A 23194-nucleotide genomic window follows, 5' to 3' on the forward strand; every position below is an offset into this window, starting at 1 on the left:
CAAATTAGAAAATGTTTCGGCGCTTAACTGTCTTCCCGTAACATTTCAATCATTATTTTCAAACTAACCTTTATATTTTTGTTGACTTTACGCCAAGTATCCTTTATAAACTCTTGGGTAGGTTCTTTCTTCCTAATCGGCGATGAGGTTATAATGCTCGTTTAGAGATTCGCCATTTCAACATGGATAGTATTTAAGTAGTAGCACCAATTCGTGAGATTGTATGGCCCTGAAAGTCAAAATCAAGCACTATGTTGATTATCATCAGTGCAGCAGTTGAACAGAATTGCTGTTGAAGGAGTTTACGTACGTACCTCACTGACCTTAACATGAGCCACCAAAAATGAAACTGCCGATAAATTTAATTCACTTTTCCTGAGTTAGGATACCAATGCTATTGCTCATCTAAAATCTCATGGTTTACTGCAAGTCTGAGAAAGCGGTCATGCAAAGAAAGTGCAAATACGCCTCTATTTTGAAGATAAATAAGGGCGTAAGAAGTTCTAAGTATGTAGACCTTGATTCCTCGAAAATCGAGTCGTGAAAACTTTACACATTGTGCTATATGTTGCACAGGATTCTGAGGATTTCTGGAAGAGACAATCCATCATAAACAACCCTCATTATCTGCGCCACCTCTTCTGCTTCTATATATAACCCGATAGACAACGGAATCTATTACAGGTACTCAATAGCGGAGCACGTTCATACATGCGGCCTTTCGGTCTAACACTTAGAGCAGCGAGATCTATCATGAGAGTCACTAGTTGATGAGCTCTTGAAGCGGTTTGCATGCAGCATTGAAATCATTAAAGCGAAATATTAATCTCAAATCGACAACGCTTCCGTTACTTTCATTTTGCAGCATAATTGCAGCTTTGAGTGATTTTATGCTCCTCCATCCTTCCCTTGCTATACTTTGTAAATACGAAAAATGGTCATATCATGTCTCAAATCAAGTACGAATACTTTTCAAAATAAGTACATCAATACAACTCTTGATGTAACCGTGGTTGTGTTTATTACCGTATTCTTGTCATTAAAGCACGTGAATGCAACTTCTTGGGTTATTAATTGTGAAAAAACTAAAAAGATAATAAACTGCCAAGAGTACAATTGCTGTAATATGAAGTAAAGCAATTGAGAAAACAACAAACTTGACCAACTGCATTTAGCTTCCATAATTTCTGCTCTAGCGTTTCAACCGGATTTCTTTATCGTTGTGCATAAATTATAGCTGTGTTTGATCTCTTCATCATCATATTACAAGAATGAATCTTTAGTTGATTTCATTACTATTGAGTTTTAATATCTATTTCAGGAAGTTCCTTTTCAAACAGAGAGTGCACAAGTCAAGGTTTCAAACATTTAGTGAGTACAATTAGAGATTCGGGATTTATATACCTCTAAGTCTAACCCTGGTTGCACATAGAACCATGGAAGCAATAGATAAAGCGTGGAATGCTTCAAGCCAATATCCTTCCACTTCGGACCTTCTCAGCAATGCAGAGGAAAATGAGATTTCAACCATAGTTCTCCCATCCAAATTTATCAAGTGTTCAAGAACAGATTTAGCTATTTTGATTTCGAGAATGTTGACTTTTCTAATTCAGATAAATGATTCATCATCGAAAAGTTCAGATTGTGATGTATCGGCCCTAACAAGATTCCATTCAAGGATACCACCGGACATATCAGTTTTCAACTATCTTATACGGCTGACTAAATATTCATCTTTGGAGCATTGCGTACTATTAACAGCTGTTTATTACATTGATCTTTTATCCAGCGTATATCCAACGTTCACATTAAATTCACTGACTGTTCATAGATTTTTATTGACTGCAACTACCGTGGCAAGTAAAGGCTTGGTCGATTCTTTTTGCACAAATACACACTATGCAAAGGTAGGAGGTGTACATTGTAGCGAGTTAAATCTTTTAGAATGTGAATTCTTGAAAAAGATCAATTATCGAATTATACCCAGAGATGAAAATATTGACCACTGTAAACTAGAAAAGAAACATGATATTTTTTCATTGCAAAAAGGATCAGATAAGGACTTAATCAATTCTTTGAAAATCAAAAACAACTTTCCTGAGAATGAGAGTAGTTACAATGTCCTCAACACATATTATAACAAGATTGTTCAACTAGTTGGTTCATTCGAATCTTCGCCTGACAAATCAAAAGTGATAAATTATACCTTACCTTATTTTATTCGAAACATCCATACGGAGGACATTGTTGATAAGCCACAACTCATAAACATTCATCCTTTTAAAGAGGCTATCCAAGATGTGAGTGGCATATCAAGAAAGAGAAATTTGGATGCAACTGTCGTTGAAGATTTAGATATGGTATCAGACCAAAATGAAAAAGGTTACAACGATAAAACAATGGATAATGAAACTGTAGACTCGGAATCTAGTGTCTCCAAAAAACACATTAATCAACAGCGTCTTCCGAAAATATCGCATAGGACTGAACATTAAGTAACTTATGCTAAATAATTAATCAACTGCTGTATAAGCTTTTCAAAATAATAATTGCATTTCATATAGTTTTCTTCTTTTTATTTTTTGAGGAAAATAAAAGCGTCTCTTTTCAAGTAACCTAGATTTCTTGTTCGGAACTAAAACACATTAAATCTTGAAACTCAGCAGTCCTGCATAAGCTAGTAAACTATTAATACAAAAAAGCTTAAAGCAGTAATTAAAATAAACATAGAAATATTTAATTAACTTATATTTTAAACGGTTTACTACTTATTTTATGTCATGTGACCTACATCTGGAAGGTATTATATCTGATCTGCTGAACTTCATGTACTTGAGTATTCAGGATTCACAGAAACTACATCTACATCCGAGGTAACAGAGGAGAGACTTAGTTAAGATTTATATTTTGTGCAAATATACTTTCATTTCTTGTGGTCTGTGTTTTTATTTTGCGCTTTTACGTCAAAAAGTTTTCGCCTGTGAAAAGACGAATTTCGAGCTCATCTCATCACATTCAAACATCCCAAGCAAACCAGTACCACCAGAGCGATGTCAGTCGACCCTAATGACTTGTTTCACAAAGTTGTGAGTACTGTTAGAGCTTCAACAGCTTTAGCTGCGAAAGATGTTGATTTTTGTCGCAGTCTAGACGTCGATGTTGCTGCTTCGATCGATAGCAATGCAACAGAGGTAATGGAAATGATCAATGGTGTCCTAACTTCAATAGATCCGCATTCTGATCAGCTAGAATCAGGCAAGGATAAATTGGAAGACTCATGGAAGGACTTTAGTAATTTGATGGATGCCCTTTTCGAGAAATCAGACCGCTCCTTGGATATTTTAACCAAACGACATACGTATACTCAGGAAGCAAAGAGCCTTCAGTATCTTGATGAATCTCAAGACAAAGAGTCTAGTCCTCTGGTCCGTATTTCAAAGCCACAATTGCAATTTGAAAGACCAGTTGATAATAGTGAGTCACATCCTTTTATTCCTCTGCTAGTTGAAAAGCCGCACTCAATGAAACCGCTTTCTGAATGCTTAAGATTAATTCCTGAAGAAGATGACATGCCGGAGCACTATTCACAGCCTTATTCGTACGAGATTGATCATCAAGAGTACGATGCCTCGGTTCTTGTCAAATCTGATCCTATACCTTCACAACCTTGGAATGGCACTGAGGCCATCTGGGTGGATAATATGGAATCTCTACATGATCTGCTATTAGAATTGAAAAAATACAAAGAAATTGCAGTTGATTTGGAGCATCATGATTATAGATCCTATTACGGTATAGTATGTTTGATGCAAATCAGCACCCGGGATAAAGACTATTTAATCGATACAATCTCTCTGCGCGAAAAGCTAAAGATTTTGAATGAAGTTTTTGCAGATCCTCAAATTGTGAAGATTTTTCATGGTGCCTTCATGGACGTTATTTGGTTACAGAGAGATCTGGGTCTTTACGTTGTTAGTCTTTTCGATACATATCATGCATCCAGGGCAGTAGGGCTTCCGAGATTCAGCCTGGCATATCTGTTGGAAAAGTACTCTAATTTCAAAACGTCTAAAAAATATCAGCTGGCAGATTGGAGGGTTAGGCCTCTTCCTAAGGCAATGGCAGCCTACGCTAGATCTGATACTCATTTTCTTCTAAATATTTACGACCAATTGAGGAACCAGCTAATTCAAGAGAACAAATTGGCAGGTGTACTATTTGAGTCTCGAAAAGTTGCTAAAAGAAGATTTGAATATGCGGCTTATAGACCCAAAATTCCACTTGCATCTGTGTATTCTTCTGCAGAAAAGGCAAATGCTTGGCAAACATTAATGTATCAGTATAACATACCACCAGAGAAGGAAATGTTACTTAAAAAGTTGTATGAGTGGAGAGATATGATCTCTAGAAGAGATGATGAATCTTCAAGGTTCGTTATGCCAAATCAATTACTGGTCGCACTTGTTTCTTATGCACCTGTTGATTCGATTGGGGTTGTTTCTGCAAGTAATATGATGTCTGATCATGTTCGGTCCAATTCTAAAGAAATTGCAAATCTAATAAGAAAAACTGAAGAGTTACCGGGTTCCAATAGTATTCACCAAAGCCCAAAATTTAAGCAATCTAGAAGCAATATTGATATAGTCAAGGTTTTAACAATTACCCAGGTCCAGCAGAAAGTGTCGCAATTTAAAACTCTCTCTGAGAGTCATGCATCTAAAAATTCTATTGATACTGCTGGAAGTAGCTCACTTTTGCTTGGCGATATTTTATCCAAAAATTACGCTGCCTCTGAATATCTGGATGGAAGAGCTATAGAAATTACAGATAGCCAATTAAAACACAGAGCACTTGAACCACTAGCAAAACTAAGCGCATTCGATAATGCTACCTCTTATACAGTGTCGGTAGTTGCAAAGTCAGAAAACTCCGAGAATGAGAAAAAACAACCCAATCATATAACGAAAGAGGATAGGAATGCCACCTCAAATGAAACAGACTCAAAGAAACCTGAGATGAAGGAAAATATGGATGAGATTGTAACATTGAAAGTTTCTAAAGGTAGCGGGAAGAAGTTTCGTGGCAATGATCTTTCTAAGAGCTCTACTGTAGACGTCATTGACTATAACAAGAGCGAAAAAATTCTTCAGAAAAACAGTGGCGAAAGGAATAAAAATGCCAGGAAAAGAAGTTTTGATCCATATTCAGCTCCGAATAATTCATCTGGGGCACCCAAGACACCAAAAAGAAGAAAGGCAACCAATAGAGGTAAAAGTGCATCTTTCAAAAAATAATCGACACGCTTTAATGTACATTAGGATTATTCAAATATATATATATATATATATATATATATATATATTTATGTGTTTGTGTCTCGAGACATCAGCATGATTTAAAAATCAACAACTACACGAACTTGGTTCGCCATCCAATTGGATGTTAATTGCGTCATTGAAATCTTCTTCAAAAGCATCGGCATCCGCCTGATTTTGTTGCAAAGCACTACGAGCAATCTCCTCGAATGCAGTATCAACATTGATCGCATTCTTAGCACTGGTTAAAAACATAGGAACGTTACCCAAAGATTTCGCTAAATCTTGAACGGATTTCAGACTAACGACTTTTTTAGATTCATCGACATCAACTTTATTACCTAATATCACGAATGGAAACGTCTCTGGGGATGAAACGTTGGCGTGAACAAGAAACTCATCTCTCCAGGATTTGATACTTTCAAAAGATTTTGCATTCGTAACATCATAAACTAAAACGCAGCAATCTGCACCTCGATAGAATGCTACACCAAGTGATTGGAATCTTTCCTGCCCTGCAGTGTCCCAAACTTGCATTGTGGCCACTTTATTCCCATCAACTTCTACCTCCTTAGTTAAAAAGTCAGCACCGATAGTGGCCTTATATTGTTGGGAATATTTATCATTAACATAACGATGCATTAATGATGTTTTGCCGACACCGGAGTCGCCTAGCACAATCACCTTAAGTATATTTTTCTTTCTGGAGGACATATCAAATAGATGATACGGGCTGTAGTAAATTCGACGTCCTGAACAAGATCAAGTTTTTCAAGGGACGCTACTCAAATCGTGTATTGCTCTACTGTGCTGTACTTTCTTGATTCTAATGTCATCTTCCTCTGACTGCTGCAAACAGTCGGAAGGGATGTAATCACATATCGTCATATACGATATATAATATTTAAGCCGTTAAAACTGTAATGGGTAGAAGTTGAATTATTAATGACCAATGCTCCCAGACGGCAAGCATTATCCACTAATGCTGACGAATTCTTTGTAGCCTTTGGTTTTTTTTCTCTTAAAACCCTTGTTACGGTACACTAACGTTACCTCGGATAGAAGGTGACCATCGATGATCCGGAAAGAGGTAATTGCAAAGCAGGATGAATAAGATTTAGTGATTCTCTTGAACAGCCAGAATTACTTTTGTCGGACATCTTCAATGAGATTTAGATTGAGAAACAATACTAGCGCAAGGCATAAGTGCACCAAAGCAATATGACTGACGACCCAAGCAACATCTTTTTCGGCTATCAATACTACTATTTAAGCGCTGCCGAAATGTGAGAAATCACTACGCGTCACATCGCAACATTAATCACTTTCATTATATAAGATGTTACTAATTTTTACACATCAGTTTCTCATCTGCAAACTCCGCGCGGCTGGCTCCTCAATAAGGAAATGATGAAAAGTATTGATAACGAAAAGTTGGAAAAATCACACCGTAGTGTTTGGTTTAAAACAGGGCAACTGATCGTAGTGCTTTCAATTCTCCTCATTCCATATATCTTCCATACAAATGGACGTATAACAGTATCAAGTTTTTTAGACACTGTAACTCAGCTTAAAGCGCAATCGAAGGGTAATATGAGTAAGAATATAGGGATACGTTCAATACTAAAACGATTTGTAGCTATTGAACAGGAAGAAGGTGTAGGAGCCCGAGTAAGAAGATCAATCGGCTCTCTAAAGGTTAGAAGATTTTCGCCATTCTTGATGCTCGATCATTTCACAGTGAATGCACCCGCGGGCTTTCCTGATCACCCTCATCATGGACAAGAAACTATCACATATGTTCTTGGCGGTATGATTGCTCATGAAGATTTTTCGGGTTCTAAAGGTGTACTATATCCGGGCGATCTGCAATTCATGACGGCAGGTAAAGGTATTGTTCATTCCGAAATTCCAGTTAAGATGGATAGTGGTGAACCGGCCGTCGGTTTACAATTATGGGTCGACTTACCTAGCAAACTTAAAAACGTAGAGCCAAGATATCGGGATCTAAGATCGGCAAAAATACCAATTGTACAGCCATCTGAAAACCTAAAGGTGCGTGTCATTAGTGGAGAATCGTACGGTGTAAAGTCATTAAGGGATCTGGCTTATACACCAGTTCATTTCTACCATTTTTCAATATCTAAAAAAGGTGTCAAATTCGCTCAACGTTTTCCAGATAGCTTCAATGTGTTTCTGTATATCACAAAAGGCTCGATTGAGATTGCTGGCGAAATTTGTCCAACATTCTCCGCTATTTTCTTTAATTGTGATGGTAGTGCTGTTGAAGGAATATCTGCAAGTGAGGATGTCGAATTTGCTTTGATTGGTGGTGAAATTTTGCATCAAGAGGTTGTTCAACATGGCCCATTTGTTGAGACAGACAACGAAAAATTGCAAGAGGTATTCCGTAACTATCAATATGGTATCAATGGATTTGAAAGAGCTCACAATTGGAGATCTTCCATTGCAAATGGTGTCGATGAAAGCGAGGCTAGAATAATTAACGGATGAAAACATGAAACCTTTTTTCATCTCGAGAATTCATACCATCTTGAAGATAAATGCATCCTGGCCATATCGGTTCATCTTTAGACACCTAGAAAGTTTTTAAAATGAGTAATCAAGTATATAAAAATTTAAGTTCATTAAAATTCAACCACTTAAAAATTCAAGTTGTCAATCATAGCTCATTGGATATTTTTTTTGTTTTTATTTTCAATGCCTTTTGTTGAGTGAGGTCACGTACATTATTCGCTTGAGCGAAATATCTAACTTTAATTCCATGCTACACAGTAGCGCACGTACAACAAGGGATATCTTAAGGCAAAATGATACCTATAAAGAAGCCTAAGAAGAGCGATAACATTGTACAATCATTTTATGCTTCACCACTGTATGATTTTCTCTATCCTTTTAGGCCTGCTGGAAGTCAATGGCTAACGGAATATGTTATTGTTCTCTTCGCCCTAATTATACGATGTGCTATCGGTTTAGCATCATATTCCGGGATGAATAACCCACCTATGTTTGGTGATTTTGAAGCACAAAGACATTGGATGGAGATTACTCAACATTTGCCTATTTCACAGTGGTACTGGTTCGATTTAGAGTATTGGGGGCTGGATTATCCACCACTCACAGCATATCATTCATATGTTTTAGGGAAGATAGGCTCATTCATAAACTCTAAATGGTTTGCTTTGAATGAATCTCGTGGATTTGAATCACTGGATAACGATTTGAAGACTTATATGAGATTTACAGTTTTATTAAGTGAAGCGATTTGCTACATTCCTGCAGTTGTTTATTTTACCAAGTGGGTAGGAAAACATAGGAATCAATCACCAATTGGTCAATTTATTGCTGCTGCAGCAATTCTTTTCCAACCTTCTTTGATGCTGATTGATCATGGGCATTTTCAATATAATTGTGTTATGCTGGGCTTGACAGTATACGCAATTAATAGTCTTTTAGATGAGTTTTATGCCCCAGCCGCATTTTGTTTCGTGTTATCGATTTGTTTCAAGCAAATGGCTCTGTATTATGCACCTATTTTTTTTTCATACTTGTTGAGTAAATCACTATTCTCTCCCAGGTTTAATTTACCAAGATTTTTATCTGTCGCTATAGCAACTGTGCTTACGTTTGCAGCAATGTATGCACCTTTGTATGTTCTTGGGGGAGGCCTTACTAATGTGGTTCAGTCTGTTCATCGTATATTTCCATTTGCTAGAGGAATTTTTGAAGACAAGGTGGCTAACTTTTGGTGCGTATCGAACATCGTCTTCAAGTACAAACAAAAATTTACGCAGGAGCAGCTACAATTTTACTCTTTGATTGCTACAACCATCGGATTTGTCCCTGCTGTGATAATTATTTTCCTTCGTCCAAAAAAGCATGTTATTTTGTATGCTTTGACGGCTTGCTCAATGTCATTTTACCTTTTTAGTTTCCAAGTTCATGAGAAGACAATATTAGTCCCTCTCCTACCCATTACTCTACTTTATACTTCTACGGATTGGACTGTACTTTCATTAGTAAACTGGATAAACAATATTGGATTATTCACATTATGGCCTTTGCTGAAAAAGGATGGTCTAATGTTGCAGTATGGAGTCTGTTTTGCTTTGAGCAATTGGTTAATAGGTAACTTTAGTTTTGTCACTCCCAAATTCCTGCCCAAATTTCTCACTCCTGGGCCTTCCATTAGCAGTGTCGATGATAATTATCGCCGCAGAAGTTTATTACCTGAAAATTTTCTATGGAAAGTTGCCATTGTGTCATCATATGTAATCATGGTCTTAATTCAAATTTTGGACATCTTTGTTTCTCCGCCTAAGCGGTATCCGGATTTGTGGGTACTTCTCAATTGCGCCTTGGGGTTTGCATGCTTCTCCATATTTTGGCTATGGAACTATTATAAGCTCTACAAGCTGTCATACAAAACCATGAAGCAGCTGTAAATTTTCATGGAAAATCTTATTTAGTCGTATATGTACTTAAGCATTCCCTTTAATTTATGTTTTGCATGTGTTGCGAAGCTTTTGAAAAAGAATCTGTGACATATTGAAAGAACATTCTTTGTAAGTTCTGACAAGAGAACGTTTTATAATTTCGTTATGAAAGAAAGATTTATTTGTTTAAATCTAAATATTGGTTAGCGCATCACCTCTTGAATTAGTTCCCTGCACGAAGTTTTTCGGTTCAGTTTTACACAATAACAATGCTTTTTTAGTATGAAAATGACAGTCGATCGTCATCCAGCGCAGTAGCTCCAACGGAGAGAATAGGAATGATAATTCGCGGTCCTCAGCGCTGAAAAGCAGTATTTTTATATACAATAATCCAGAGATTAAAGGCGGACGTGTCCCCTGCAAACGGTTAGTCGTCTTTGGAGCGAAGATCGAAGGATTATAAATCACAAGACTTGTATCATTCACAACTACAAGTAACGAGGAATCTGTGGCATGGAATTAGAGATAACAGCTGCCTTATTGATTTAAAATTTTTTGGGATTGTGTCGAAGTAGTACATTTTTGAAGTGTATAGAGATGACTTTATTTATTGTCCACCTTTTATCTTCTTATAGCGAACTGTAAAAACGTGACTGGACAGTGTTAGTCGCACCTACGCACGAGACATTCTGCTATATCGGGTATGTTACGGGCAGTTCGCTGAATTTCACGGCATTCATACAGTGCATGATAGGTGTTGAAATATAGATCGATATTGTAAGATATGTGAAAGAGGCGACTTATAAGAATCAGAAACAAGACAATTGGTCTGTAAAACAAAATAAACGAAGCCAGACGAAGCCCTAACAGAATATCAATCGATACTGGAAAGATATCGGATGATAATCTATCGCGAGACGTTTACAATACAGGAATCTGACTACGAAGGAGTCTATGGAATAAACACGAAATAACAGATGTGTACTGTGGATTCTATGGGACTAGAAATGGTGTGATGACGATGAAAATTCTTCACTCGTCGTCCTCTCTTATGGCTCAATAGGTGCGAAATATTAGGTATGAATACTGACGTATTTTCCAGATATTAATCCAAGTTCAATTAGTTTTGTCTCAATTCATGATATAGAAAACCAAGGAATTATATATCTCTATAATTGAATATCATAGTATCATAATCAATGTCAAACCAAGTTATTATCAATAACTCCGAAGAAACCATTATTTCCAAATAGTCAGGCACGAACTGCTAAATCGGCCAGGTACAACAAGAAAGTATACCGACATCCGGCTCGTTCTTAGAGTACCACATAATACTTTTTAAACTTCCAAGAAATCTTGTTCCTCGTGGCCCAATGGTCACGGCGTCTGGCTACGAACCAGAAGATTCCAGGTTCGAGTCCTGGCGGGGAAGATTTATTTTTTGACGAAAAATGGGCTTTTTTGAGTTTTATCATATGCGGAGTTTTTCTTTCTTCATGAATGGATAGCCCATTGACAGAAGGTCTGTTGGTTCTTTGTACTCCCTCTTCTTTTGAAATTAATCTTCATGTTGAAATATAAATCGAGATTGTAAGATATATTAAAGAGATGACTTATAAGAATCAGAAAGAGACAATTGGTCTGTAAAACAAAATAAACGAAGTCAGATGAAACCCTAACAGAATGTCAATCGATAATGGAAAGATATCGGATGATAATCTATCACGAGACGTTTACAACTCAGGAGTCTGACTACGAAGGAGTCTATGGCATGGAACATGAAATAACAGTTGTACTGTGGATTCCATGGGATTATTAATGGGTGTGATGACGATGAAAATTCTTCACTCGTCGTCCTCTCTTATGGTTCAATAGGTGCGAAATATTAGGTATAAATACTGACGTATTTTCCAGATATTAATCCAAGTTCAATTAGTCTTATCTCAATTCATGATATAGGAAACCAAGGAATTATATATCTCTATAATTGAATATAATAGCATCATCATCAATGTCAAACCAAGTTACTATCGACAACGCCGAAGAAAACATTCTTTCTAAATACTTCAGTCATTAAGAGTCTCCATTTTTTAGAATTTTTTGGAATGTCGTAGAAATGACAGATAATAAATCATATTCAACACGTCGCGCGAAAGCTAGGACTGGTTCGGCTAAAAAACGAAAATTAAATTGAACACTTCCAAACTATTCTACCCTTTTGCCACTCACGTAACGAAATATTCAATATACCAGGTATACAGATTATACTATGTCTGATTCAAACAAAAACGTCGCATCTTTGATTATTGACTTTTTAGCCAATGTTGTGGAACAAAAGTCTGTATCACAGGATGCTGCTGACTCTTTAAATGTAGCGATTGATTGTATATCGGAAGCTTTTGAGGTTAACAAGGATGCTTCTAAGTCAGAATTTGGTGGAAAGAGTTTAGTTGAACTGTTAGAATCGGCATCATCCGTCAATGTTCGCGGTGGATCAACAACGCAAGGGGAAAGCGTTGAGGTTAATATACCACAGGAAGATGCTGAGACAAAGGCTGAAGCTGAGGCTCTTAAGTTGAAGGGCAACAAGGCCATGGCTAGCAAAGACTATGAACTCGCTATCAAAAACTATACTGATGCTATCAAGATTTTGCCAACGAATGCCGTTTATTATGCAAATAGGGCTGCAGCATATTCTTCGTTGAAGGACTTTGAGAATGCTATTGAGGATGCCCAATCTGCCATCAAAGCAGATCCTTCATACTCAAAGGGTTATTCAAGGTTAGGTTATGCTACCTTTGCTCTTGGACGAGCAGAGGAGGCTTCAGAGGCTTACAAGAAAGTGCTAGATATTGAGGGTGAAAAAGCCAGTGACGTAATGAAAAGGGATTATGAAACTGCTAAGAAGAAAGTTGAGCAATCGTTAGATTTAGAAAAATCAACCGAAAAGAACACTAGATCAGCACAAAATGAATCTGGTTCGGCTCCCGGCGGATTTGGTGATTTCGCATCAATGTTGGGAGGCGGTCTGGGTGGCCTTTTGAACAATCCTCAATTGATGCAGGCAGCTCAGCAAATGATGCAAAACCCACAAGCTATGCAGCAAATGGAAAGCATGATGCAAAATCCTGGTATCAAGAAGATGGCTGAGGGTTTCGCTAATGGCCAGGGAGCACCAAGCATGGCCGATTTAATGAGTAATCCTGCCCTAAGAGAGATGGCAGGCGGCTTGTTTGGAGGAGCTGGAGCTGGAGCTGGAGCTGGAGCGGGAGCTGGAGCTGGATCCGATGTTACCAAGACCGAGGGTCCTAATTAGGACTTTTAGAAGTTTTAAAATTGATAACTGTATATTACAACAAGCGTGGTATGAAATGACAGTAAATAGGCAACCATTGCACATATGGAATGCAATGTTACATAATTTAGTTTACTTATTATGATATAAATATTTCGTCTATCAGTATTACGATATTCTCCTTTTTTCCCTCAGGCAAGTTTGATCAATGCCGTACCCCTTCCTTTTATTTTGCTTAGACTCTCTCCATTTGAATAACATGCTCCTTCAAAACTTTTATATGCTCCGCGACCCATTTTTTGATAATTCCCTCGACCAGAAACTTACCACGAAAATCCATGTACTTGCTTAATTCTTCTGCTAGTTGCTCATGTGCATATCTGATGCCATTACCCAACTCGTGCAGAATTCTCCTGCAACCAATGATATTTTCCGAGAGCCGCTTCTCGAAATTTGCCCTTTTACCCTCAAGTAACTTATTTAGTATACCATCTTCATTGGAAGGCAGGTCAGGTTTCACAAGGTGCGGGAAATTTTGGGAATACTGCTTATGCAATTCTAGCAGTTCAGAGTACAGCTTCCACCATTTTGGTATTGAGACCTGCAACACCTGATAAATATGTCTGCATAGTTTATCGGTGCAGCAATAAAGAAAATCTATTGCCTGTATCAAGATTAGCATTGAGCTATCACCAACACCCCAATACTCATGAGAAAAACAGAGCCCTCGCGCCACAAATTCTCCGAGATATTCTCTCGAGTATTTTGCAAACAAAAGATACGCTTCGGACACGTCCTGTGACTTTAAATGAGTAAAAATTGCCAACTTCTTCAAAACTTGAAGCTTTGATCTGACAGATAATAATTCGGCTTCATTGAAACGCAAGAAACTTTGTAGAATATTCATTTCTTCAGGCTCCATGTTTTTATTGCTATTCTCATATCCGGAAATACTGGACTGTTTTTTGCTTTGTTGTCTAATCCATACTGTTAGATTCGATTCATCTAGCATAATATTTTGTTTCAACTCTCCGATATGAATTAAAGCATTCATACATTCCGTTAACATGCTGTTGATATGCAGCGATTCAAGTTTTCCCACAGGAGAAAGTCTCATTTTACCCAGTTTCAGTAGCTTTTCAAATGTTTCTTCCAGAGGCACGAAACTCATTTGAAATTTTTTAGATAGTATGCGGAACACACTCTGTATTACTCTTATTGGAAGCCTTACAGTTTCGTAATTGCTATTTTGTTCTAACCTGACAGTGACATGGAGCATCCATTTAGCACTCTCCTGTTTCAAAGAGTGAACCAGGGCGAGACCAAGTGAAGAATTGACTGCAGATCTTTTTGCCAGCTCATGCAGGACTATCGGGTTTTTAGCGTAGTCGAAGCATGTTAAATAACCGGGAAGTTGAGCTTTCCATACCAGTACTCTTCCATCAGCAAGAATGGCTTTGACATTCTCTAATCTATTGTACTTAGCAAAAACCATCAGAGGTGTTAGACCCTTCTTGTTTGCGGCATTAACATCAATGGACCTACTCTCTAGCAGGAACCTGGCGCTTCTCTTCAATATATGCAACAGGGTATTCCCTTTGTTGTCCTCATGATGATTAAAATGGAATTTCATATCCTTCATCTCATACCATTTCCTTGTACATTGGTAAGACGCAATCACCATCTCTTGATAGTTTGCCTGATCATAACTTCTGAAAATTGTAAAAAGAGGTGTCTGTCCATTAGAATCCTTGTATCTCCAATCAATGTAGCTCCCTATACTTCTTAAGATGTTCATCTCATGCGTCAGGTAATGCGCAACAGTCCTATTATGAGAATCAGGTTTATTGATGTACTTTACTATTTCCTGCAACGTACACGAATTAAGAATAATATCAATAATAGTATACGCTGCGAAAAGATTACCATGTGTAAGTGCTTGCACCAGAAGCGTACACCCATCAAGATTCTCATCTTCCAGAATATCCTCGAGTGGGAAAGCCTTCTCATTTCTCAGAAGCTCCACCAGATCTTCATTTTTTCCATGAATTATGCATAGAGAAATCAGTGATTCCCCTTCAAGTGATCTGTATCTCAAACATCCCTCATATTTCTTCATATCTGTAAAATTCCTCTTATCGCCATCCGTCACAGTTTGTATCAGCTTTTGAGTTGTCACACAAGAATTTTTGAGGCTCTCCAATCGGCTAGTTCCTCTTAGGTCTTCAAAGTGACACACTACAGCTTCCAGAGTCGACAGAGCATATCCGAGAAGACCAAATTTCCCAGCGGTATCATCTGGTGCGAACTTCTGCAAGTAGTAGAGATGGCTTTTCAGATTCTTCACTTGTGTTCGACAAACGACCAACACAAAAAAGCTTAGCAAAGAATCAGCATCCATCGCTACTGGAGAATCAACATCATTTTCCATCCTAGAATTAGATCTAGAAAGACTTTGCAGCGTCTCAATTAGTACAACAGATTTTTCTGCGTAAGTGTGAGATACACTAAGACGACTAAAGGAGTTTATAGCAAGCAATATATTTTTTTCCATAGCGACTACGTTCTTTAACTGGAACTTTTCAAACTTTTCGAGGTATAAGTCGCTTTCAAGACGATCCAATGACAAATGTTGTAAGCCCGCAATATCAAGCTCTGAGGCTCTAAAATGATTCGTCAGTCGTACCCATACGTCATCATAGAGATTAACTTCCACATAGCGGTAAAGAAGGTCACGCAAATTAGGAAATGGTGTAAATAAAGCATCTTTGCGCATGAGCTCAAAGGACTCATTGATTATCTCATGAAATAGGGCCTCACTTGAGTCAATACTAGGAGTTTCACTTCTGTATTTTTGGAAAAGTAGATTGAATTTATGTTTCCAGTTGGGATGAACTCTTATTATATTGTCGAATGTTTGGCGACTTCTTAAAGCTCTTTGTTCAGACAATGAAGCTTGTTCTTTAGTGCTCTTGAAATCACCAACGTTTGTCAAATTTTCTTGCCGTACAATGCTTCCACATAAAGGTTCCTCAACATGAATAAGTGGAATTCTATCGGATCCAATCAGATAATCGTTAAAGTTTGTTAAAATTTCTATATTTAAAATTCTGTGTCGTCTCATATCATTAAAACCATCAGCAGTAAGTAGCATACGATTCTGTGGTCTCGCGATGATTTTTTTACCGTTCAGTGTACGAAACTCTATCTGTTGAGACGCTACAACATTCTCACTCTTTGATGGTTGATCCACAAGCAGGATATGTGAAGCAACAAAGTCAAATGTATAACATAGCTCACGTAGAAAAGATCCAGATTCTAGATCTTCGTAGTTAAGCAACTTATCGTTGCTCGGAACTACCAAAATGAAGTCTTCACTAGCAAGTTTGAGAAAAAGCTTCTTTAAACTCGAGTTGTGAGGATCTGGGCAATTGAAGACTGCATTGACCAATGGATTTAGTAAAACCGGAAGATGATAAGGCATAACACGTATGCTAAAAGACATGAACGCCTACTAATCGACTAATGCAGCCGAGGGAAAGACCGTATGTTCTCCATCTAAAAATGGTTTTCATTCCCTTTCGGAATTGTTTAATTTCCTTTTCAGTTCGCCTTGTACTGTCAGTAGTCTTAATATTAATATGAGGGCCTCGATGAAAAAAAAACAACCATTAAAGTCATTGCATGCTGTTATATAATCTATAGCTGTATATACCCACAGGTTAGCAGAGGAACAACAATGGCAAAAGGAAAGAATAAGAGCTTGGAAGATCGAGGTGGTAGACCTAGTAAAGGATCCAATGGTCACAGCTCGAGACAGAATCATCGGCACATGGAGTTAAAGCGCAATGGAAATATAGAGACAAAATTTCCAGTTAAACTAGCCATGTGGGACTTTGACCACTGCGATCCAAAAAAATGCAGTGGTAAAAAGCTCGAAAGGTTAGGAATGATTAAATCACTACGAGTAGGTGAAAAATTTCAAGGCATAGTTGTCTCACCGAATGGAACTGACGTCGTATGCCCCGATGACAAGGAGATCGTCGAAAAGCACGGCGCATCTGTCGTAGAGTGTTCCTGGGCAAGACTAGATGAAGTTCCCTTCAACAAAATTGGTGGCAGACATGAACGTCTATTACCCTATCTGGTTGCTGCAAATCAAGTCAACTATGGTAGGCCGTGGAAACTAAACTGTGTCGAGGCATTGGCAGCTTGCTTTGCAATTGTTGGCAGAGTGGATTGGGCATCTGAACTACTTTCACATTTTTCCTGGGGCCCGGTATTTCTGGAACTCAATAAAGATCTATTGGAAATCTATCAGAAGTGCACGAATTCGACGTCCGTGAAAGAAGCAGAAGCATCATGGCTCGAAAAGCTGGAACTTGAAATTCAAGAGCGCAAAGCTCAGTCGAAAGACGAGGACATCTGGCTGACAGGGAATGTTAATAGACAGATGAACCAGCTTTATATATCTGACGACGAGAAGGAAGGAGAAGAAGAGGACGAATTGTCTGACAAGTCGAAGAGTATTCACTACGATTCCTTGGGAAACGTCATAAATCTCAATAGTGAAGACGACGGATCGAACCATGAACAGCTGGAAAATGTCAAATACGATTTGCTTGGTAACATTATATAACTGTCATGGGAGAACGATAATGGACCCGAGGAGCATATAGGAAAACCATGCACTAGAAGGTGCAGTTTCTAGAACTTAAAGCGCAATAAAGACACCAGGGTTTCTATCCGAACATACCAATACAGGGTGTTTATTCAATACTGTTTAATCACGTGCGTTATTTATCATTTAGGCCTAATTATATGTAATTTTAAATTCTCATTTGATCCTGGATATCAAGTGGTGTAGTAGCACATTAGCAAAACCAACCAATCTTTTCTGTGTCATTGTTGTGTTGAAGTCCAGAGATTGGCTATTGGAAATTTCCATAACTCGTCAGTTTTTGATTCATATTCATGATTCTTCCAAGGCCTTTTGACGTTGTATAGCGAGTGCATCATACTTTTATAAGAAACGATGGAGCAGTTGGCACCTCAAGCTGAGGCATGTTTGGAAGGACCGAAGAATTTTTCACCGTCCCCAGACTTCGTGTGGCTTTGTGAAGAACTATTCAAAAAGCTTGATAATGTACAAATAGAGCGCAAACAACACTACAGCGGTTCCAAGCCTGTATCAGTGCGATACTATGAGGTAATAAACAACTTTGTCAATTTATGGAGGAGCACAGTTGGTACTGATATTTTCCCTGCTCTCGTACTTATATTACCTTATCGGGACAAAAGGATTTACAACATAAAGGATTACACTCTTGTAAAGGCTATCTGCAGGTACTTGAAGCTTCCGAAAAATTCAGTGACAGAGAGGAGACTGCTTAGATGGAAGAAAAAAGCTTCAAGAGGTATTAGACTGTCTGATTTCTGTGTGGAAGAGATTAAAAAGAGAAAGCGGGAATCTAGCAAGAAATGTCGTATCACAATCGATAAACTTAATGAATTCCTAGACAAACTTGCTGAAGAGCGTGGCACTAAAGGAAGAGGTTACGTGGGAGTGATTGAATCTACTGCATTCAAATATTGTTTAGAAAATATGTCTTATATGGAGCTCAAGTATCTCTTTGATATTATTTTAAAAAGTAGAGTAATTGGAGGGCAGGAGCATAAGTTTTTAAATTGTTGGCATCCAGACGCGGAAGATTACCTCAGTGTCGTATCTGACTTAAAACTTGTGGCAAGCAAACTTTGGGATCCTAATTTTCGTTTGAAAAATGATGACTTGAGCGTTAATATAGGATATGCTTTCGTGCCTCATTTGGCCAAAAAACTCTCGATCTCCTACGACAAAATTTGCAAAAAATTGGCTTATGACTTCTATATAGAGGAAAAAATGGATGGCGAACGAATCCAATTACATTACCAGGATTACGGCATGAAACTCAAATTTTATAGCCGCCGTGGATTTGACTATACGTACCTTTACGGTGAAAGCATAAAAGGAGGAACAATTTCCCCTTTCTTGAAGCTTACTAAAAATGTGAAAGAATGTGTGCTGGATGGCGAAATGGTAACTTTTGACCTTGAACGCAATACTGTGTTACCTTTTGGATTAGTTAAAAGTAGTGCCAAAAACGCTTTGAGTCCCGAAGGAATCTGCACATCTGGCTATAGGCCCCTTTTTATGGTACTTGATCTGATATATCTTAATGGTATAAGCATTACCAAACTACCGTTGCACCAACGTAAGGTTTATTTACGTCAGATATTAACACCGCATCCAAACATTGTGAATATTCTTCCATATATCCGATGCTCTGATTCAGAATCAATTAAAAAATCTCTTCAGACTGCCATAACAATGGGATCAGAAGGAATAATTCTCAAGCGATATAATTCAAAATATAGCTTCGGAGCTCGAAATGATAATTGGCTAAAGGTAAAACCTGAATATCTAGAGCAGTTTGGTGAAAACATGGATTTGCTTGTAATTGGAAGAACACCTGGGAAGAAAGACTCTCTGATGTGTGGTTTAGCTGTCTTTGAAGAAGAAGAAATTTCCGATGCAATGAGGGAAATGCAGCAGATTGTCAATTTGGATACCGATTCCGAAGATATAGAAGAGGAACACGAACGGAAGAAGAAGATCAAAGGATTTGTTTCGTTCTGTGTTATTGCCAATGGTATTTCTCAGGAAGAATTTAAGGAAATCGACAGAAGAACGAGAGGATTTTGGAAAAAAACAGAAGAGATTAATCCTCCACCTTTATTGAAATTTGGGACCAAAGTACCAGAAGAATGGATCGAGCCTCAAAATTCTGTGGTTCTTGAAATTAAAGCAAGATCTTTAGATAATACGGAGTCAAGTGGAAGAAAATTCAAAGCTGGTTGTACGTTATACGGAGGATACTGTAGGGGAATAAGATTAGATAAAGATTGGACTACCGCATATAGTTTGTCGGAGCTATATCAGGAGAGAAGAAGCAAATCTAGTGCTTACGGACAGAGTGCTAAACAGACTCTTCTCAAACCAAAAAGAGCGCGGAAAAGTAATATTGCTCTTTCGATAGGAATGAAGCTAGATGATGATGAAGCTTATAAGAGGAATCTTGACATATTTCGAGGGTTGTATTTTTATATACTATCTGACTGTGTTGATATTTGGAGTAAAAGACGTATAACGAAAGAGCAACTGGGAGCTTATGTAGTGCAGAATGGAGGCGTACTAATCAACAATTTGATAAACAAACACAATACTGAAAGTAGCTATCGCATAATCAGTAGCAGGTGTACGACCGAATGCAATTTGTTGGCTGAAAGAGGTTACGATATTATTAATCCTCGCTGGATTTTAGATTGTATTAGCTATGAAACCCTGGTTAAGATAGAACCGCGACATTGTTACAAAGTATCTAATGATTTGATGAAGGTGGCAAAATGCAGGGCGGATAATCTTGGCGACAGCTACGAGATATTCGTTTCCCAAAACGGATTAGACAGCCTTATAGATTTCGCAGTTAGCTTCGATAACATGAAAGAAGTCAAATTTCATACAGATTCTGAAATACAAAAGATTCCACTTTTTCTGCTTAGTGGCAGAGTTGTTTATGTCCCTCCAATACCTTATAGTGAGGATGAGGTTACCAATGGTATAATAGATAGGATTAAGGCATTTGGGGGCAAAACGACCCAAAATATCTCATCATGTAATTTAATAATAACTCCCGATGCCAATGCTGAAGAGAAGGCTAGTATTATCAAGAAAATACGGTTGGAATTATCGTTTTTGGATGAAAATAGTGGCTATCCTCCAAAGATTCCATTTATTGTTGCTGGAGAGTGGCTTTTTAAGTCAATTGAAAATGGATTCCAATTACCTGAAGAAGACTTCGGGGTTTTCTGATAGAAGATATATGAAGATTTTTTTTTTTTTGAGAACTATATACTCTTGTTCAGTAGTATTAATAAACTACGCCTTTTCACGTGACTAACTAGCGGTCGTCCAATACAGAAATTGTAAATTATGAGTGCTAGATAGTCAATTACAGTTTTAAGAGCAGTGAGGCAAATAATGTATGACAATTTCAAGGGCTTTGTGCCTATCCATACTATCTTCTACGCCGTTTTTCATCCCACTGAGGGTACAAAAGTGCGATATGAATTCCCTCCAGGCAACTTAGAGAGTCATAATATCAATTTTGATACGATCAAGAATTTTATAATACCGAAACCACAACTCTGCCACAAGCTGCTCACATTAAAATATAAAAACTATCGCATTGTGTCTTACCCAGTGACCATTAACTCCTCATACTATGCCAGGAATTTTTTCAGCTTCAACTTTGTATTTGTGTTCCAATATGACTGCGAGACATCACCATATGAGCCTGCAATAGCGAGGCTGGCCAAAATGTTTAAAGTTTTGGAAGAGCAGAATCAGATCTTATCTAAAGCTGAGCGTGATCTTGTATTTTTCGACTTTAAATCTACAGAAAGTACGGGCGAGCAAGAAGGGAAAATAAGCAATGACAAGGCCAATACTAAGAGCCAAAGGAGCTCCTTTGAGAAGTATAAACAAATTATTCATGAATTGGAAAATAATGTATCAAAATTTTCCGTACGAGATTTGGTAATGAGAGTTTATCAAGACCTTAATAATTATTCTGAGTGTTTAATACCTATCGATGACGGAAATGCGGTGGATATTAGAATTTTTCCGATCAGAAAACCGCCAAGTCCCGGAATATCGATCGAAGATGTTCCCATATCTACAGTAAATTTGAACAAACTCATAGACGTCAATTGGGATCCCACAATGTTGAAGATCGTTACCTTTATCGACGGTTTGAATAGTATCTCTAAGATTGCTAAACTTAGCGATAGTGATCCTGATTTAGTTGTTGAGTGTATCAAACACTTGATATACTATAAATGCGTGATACTGTCAGATATCTTTCAGTTTGGCAACATATATGCGCCAACTAGTTTACTTCGACAGTTTTTGACAGATCCCGCCTTAGCAAGTGAATGTCAATCTTATGTGTACATCAAGGAGCAATCAAATCTGTCGAGCTTACCATTTTCTCTCTCAAAGATCTCCGACGCTGAAAGCGGACAAGATGAGTCCTTCCAAAAGAACAGAAATGCTAATTCTAGGGCAGCATCCGAAAGCTCATTAGGTGATCGACATTCAAACACCCGAAAATCCTCATCTCTCTCATCTGGTACTTTTGCTGTTCATCGTGGAAAACAGAATCAAGGCAGTTTTTCTAGTACTAACACTAATCGCTCTGATATCGTTTTTGATCATCTGCCTACGCGATCATGTCTTTTTGACCTATACAGGTCCTTGAACCAAGGCATAACTATAAAAGAGTGGTATAAAGATCATTACCATATAATACAATCAAATAAGATAGATGTGAGGAGGTTCATTATTTTTGGTGTTGTCAAAAACATAATTCACAGGTGCTATTCTTTCCCTGTATTCAAGAATTTAGAAATTTTTGGTTTGTTCAAAGGTCTAGGTGAGAAAAATACAGATATTAGTTCATCAGGAAATGCAACTAGAAGTGCAGGTGCCCAGAAGTTTACGAAGAACATTTTTTCCTCCGCTGATATAAAATTTGGTGCTGAAGAAGGAGGTAAGTATAAAGGAAACAAGACTCAGTCATCCCAGTTAAACATTGGAGATGAAGCTCTACAAAATGCTTATAAGAAACTATCATTATCTGGTTTACACGAAAGCAGATTGACTGCTTCACAGCCACTATCTCGTTTTTACCGTGATCAATCACAGCCCAGCTCTTCGGATTTATCCATACAGAACTTTTATAGTATAAAAAGATCCGAGCGTCCGTCAAAGGTCTCATTCGATATGAAAGAGGATACTCCTAATTTCACAAGGAATTTGGCATCGCAGAAAGAAAAAAATCGGCGAAGCGAGTTAATAAAATCTGAAGAGGAAAAGAGTGATCAAAAATTATGGCTTTTAGAGTGCTTAAAGGGAGTAGAAAATTTGGACAGGATTTGCTTACGACTGGAGAAGTCCAGAAGCGAAGTGGAAGAGCTTCTTCGAGACTTCGGTGACTACAAAATAATAAATAGCTGAATAAAGA

At 37.8% G+C, this 23194-nt stretch overlaps 10 protein-coding genes and 1 non-coding gene across 11 annotated transcripts; 9 read left to right on the forward strand and 2 right to left on the reverse strand.

The window, feature by feature from the left end:
* Positions 1–1436: 1436 nt before the first annotated feature.
* On the forward strand, positions 1437–2495 carry PHO80 (Pho80p; the record flags this gene model as incomplete). Its single annotated transcript, XM_037290236.1, has 1 exon — positions 1437–2495. The coding sequence occupies one exon, from the start codon at positions 1437–1439 to the stop codon at positions 2493–2495; it is 1059 nt and encodes a 352-aa protein (XP_037146131.1).
* Positions 2496–3050: 555 nt separating this feature from the next.
* Positions 3051–5294, forward strand: RRP6 (exosome nuclease subunit RRP6; the record flags this gene model as incomplete). Its single annotated transcript, XM_037290237.1, has 1 exon — positions 3051–5294. One exon carries the CDS (start codon positions 3051–3053, stop codon positions 5292–5294), a length of 2244 nt encoding a protein of 747 aa, XP_037146132.1.
* Positions 5295–5402: 108 nt separating this feature from the next.
* On the reverse strand, positions 5403–6029 carry YPT7 (Rab family GTPase YPT7; the record flags this gene model as incomplete). The annotated part of the gene is made up of 1 exon (XM_037290238.1): positions 5403–6029. The coding sequence occupies one exon, from the start codon at positions 6027–6029 to the stop codon at positions 5403–5405; it is 627 nt and encodes a 208-aa protein (XP_037146133.1).
* A 693-nt stretch (positions 6030–6722) lies between these two features.
* HG535_0G02920 (pirin family protein) lies at positions 6723–7829 on the forward strand (the record flags this gene model as incomplete). Its single annotated transcript, XM_037290239.1, has 1 exon — positions 6723–7829. The coding sequence occupies one exon, from the start codon at positions 6723–6725 to the stop codon at positions 7827–7829; it is 1107 nt and encodes a 368-aa protein (XP_037146134.1).
* Positions 7830–8146: 317 nt separating this feature from the next.
* Positions 8147–9781, forward strand: ALG6 (dolichyl-P-Glc:Man(9)GlcNAc(2)-PP-dolichol alpha-1,3-glucosyltransferase; the record flags this gene model as incomplete). The annotated part of the gene is made up of 1 exon (XM_037290240.1): positions 8147–9781. One exon carries the CDS (start codon positions 8147–8149, stop codon positions 9779–9781), a length of 1635 nt encoding a protein of 544 aa, XP_037146135.1.
* A 1350-nt stretch (positions 9782–11131) lies between these two features.
* HG535_0Gtrna10R lies at positions 11132–11204 on the forward strand. Its single transcript has one exon. It is a non-coding gene; the product is annotated as a tRNA-Arg (tRNA).
* Positions 11205–12041: 837 nt separating this feature from the next.
* On the forward strand, positions 12042–13088 carry SGT2 (Sgt2p; the record flags this gene model as incomplete). The annotated part of the gene is made up of 1 exon (XM_037290241.1): positions 12042–13088. One exon carries the CDS (start codon positions 12042–12044, stop codon positions 13086–13088), a length of 1047 nt encoding a protein of 348 aa, XP_037146136.1.
* Positions 13089–13302: 214 nt separating this feature from the next.
* On the reverse strand, positions 13303–16572 carry HG535_0G02950 (uncharacterized protein; the record flags this gene model as incomplete). Its single annotated transcript, XM_037290242.1, has 1 exon — positions 13303–16572. One exon carries the CDS (start codon positions 16570–16572, stop codon positions 13303–13305), a length of 3270 nt encoding a protein of 1089 aa, XP_037146137.1.
* Positions 16573–16806: 234 nt separating this feature from the next.
* On the forward strand, positions 16807–17706 carry TSR3 (ribosome biogenesis protein TSR3; the record flags this gene model as incomplete). Its single annotated transcript, XM_037290243.1, has 1 exon — positions 16807–17706. One exon carries the CDS (start codon positions 16807–16809, stop codon positions 17704–17706), a length of 900 nt encoding a protein of 299 aa, XP_037146138.1.
* Positions 17707–18102: 396 nt separating this feature from the next.
* DNL4 (DNA ligase (ATP) DNL4) lies at positions 18103–20979 on the forward strand (the record flags this gene model as incomplete). Its single annotated transcript, XM_037290244.1, has 1 exon — positions 18103–20979. The coding sequence occupies one exon, from the start codon at positions 18103–18105 to the stop codon at positions 20977–20979; it is 2877 nt and encodes a 958-aa protein (XP_037146139.1).
* Positions 20980–21147: 168 nt separating this feature from the next.
* On the forward strand, positions 21148–23187 carry NPR2 (nitrogen permease regulating protein NPR2; the record flags this gene model as incomplete). Its single annotated transcript, XM_037290245.1, has 1 exon — positions 21148–23187. One exon carries the CDS (start codon positions 21148–21150, stop codon positions 23185–23187), a length of 2040 nt encoding a protein of 679 aa, XP_037146140.1.
* Positions 23188–23194: the final 7 nt, after the last annotated feature.

The sequence above is a fragment of the Zygotorulaspora mrakii genome, chromosome 7, assembly GCF_013402915.1.
Source record: "Zygotorulaspora mrakii chromosome 7, complete sequence".
Taxonomy (NCBI): Eukaryota; Fungi; Ascomycota; class Saccharomycetes; order Saccharomycetales; family Saccharomycetaceae; genus Zygotorulaspora; species Zygotorulaspora mrakii.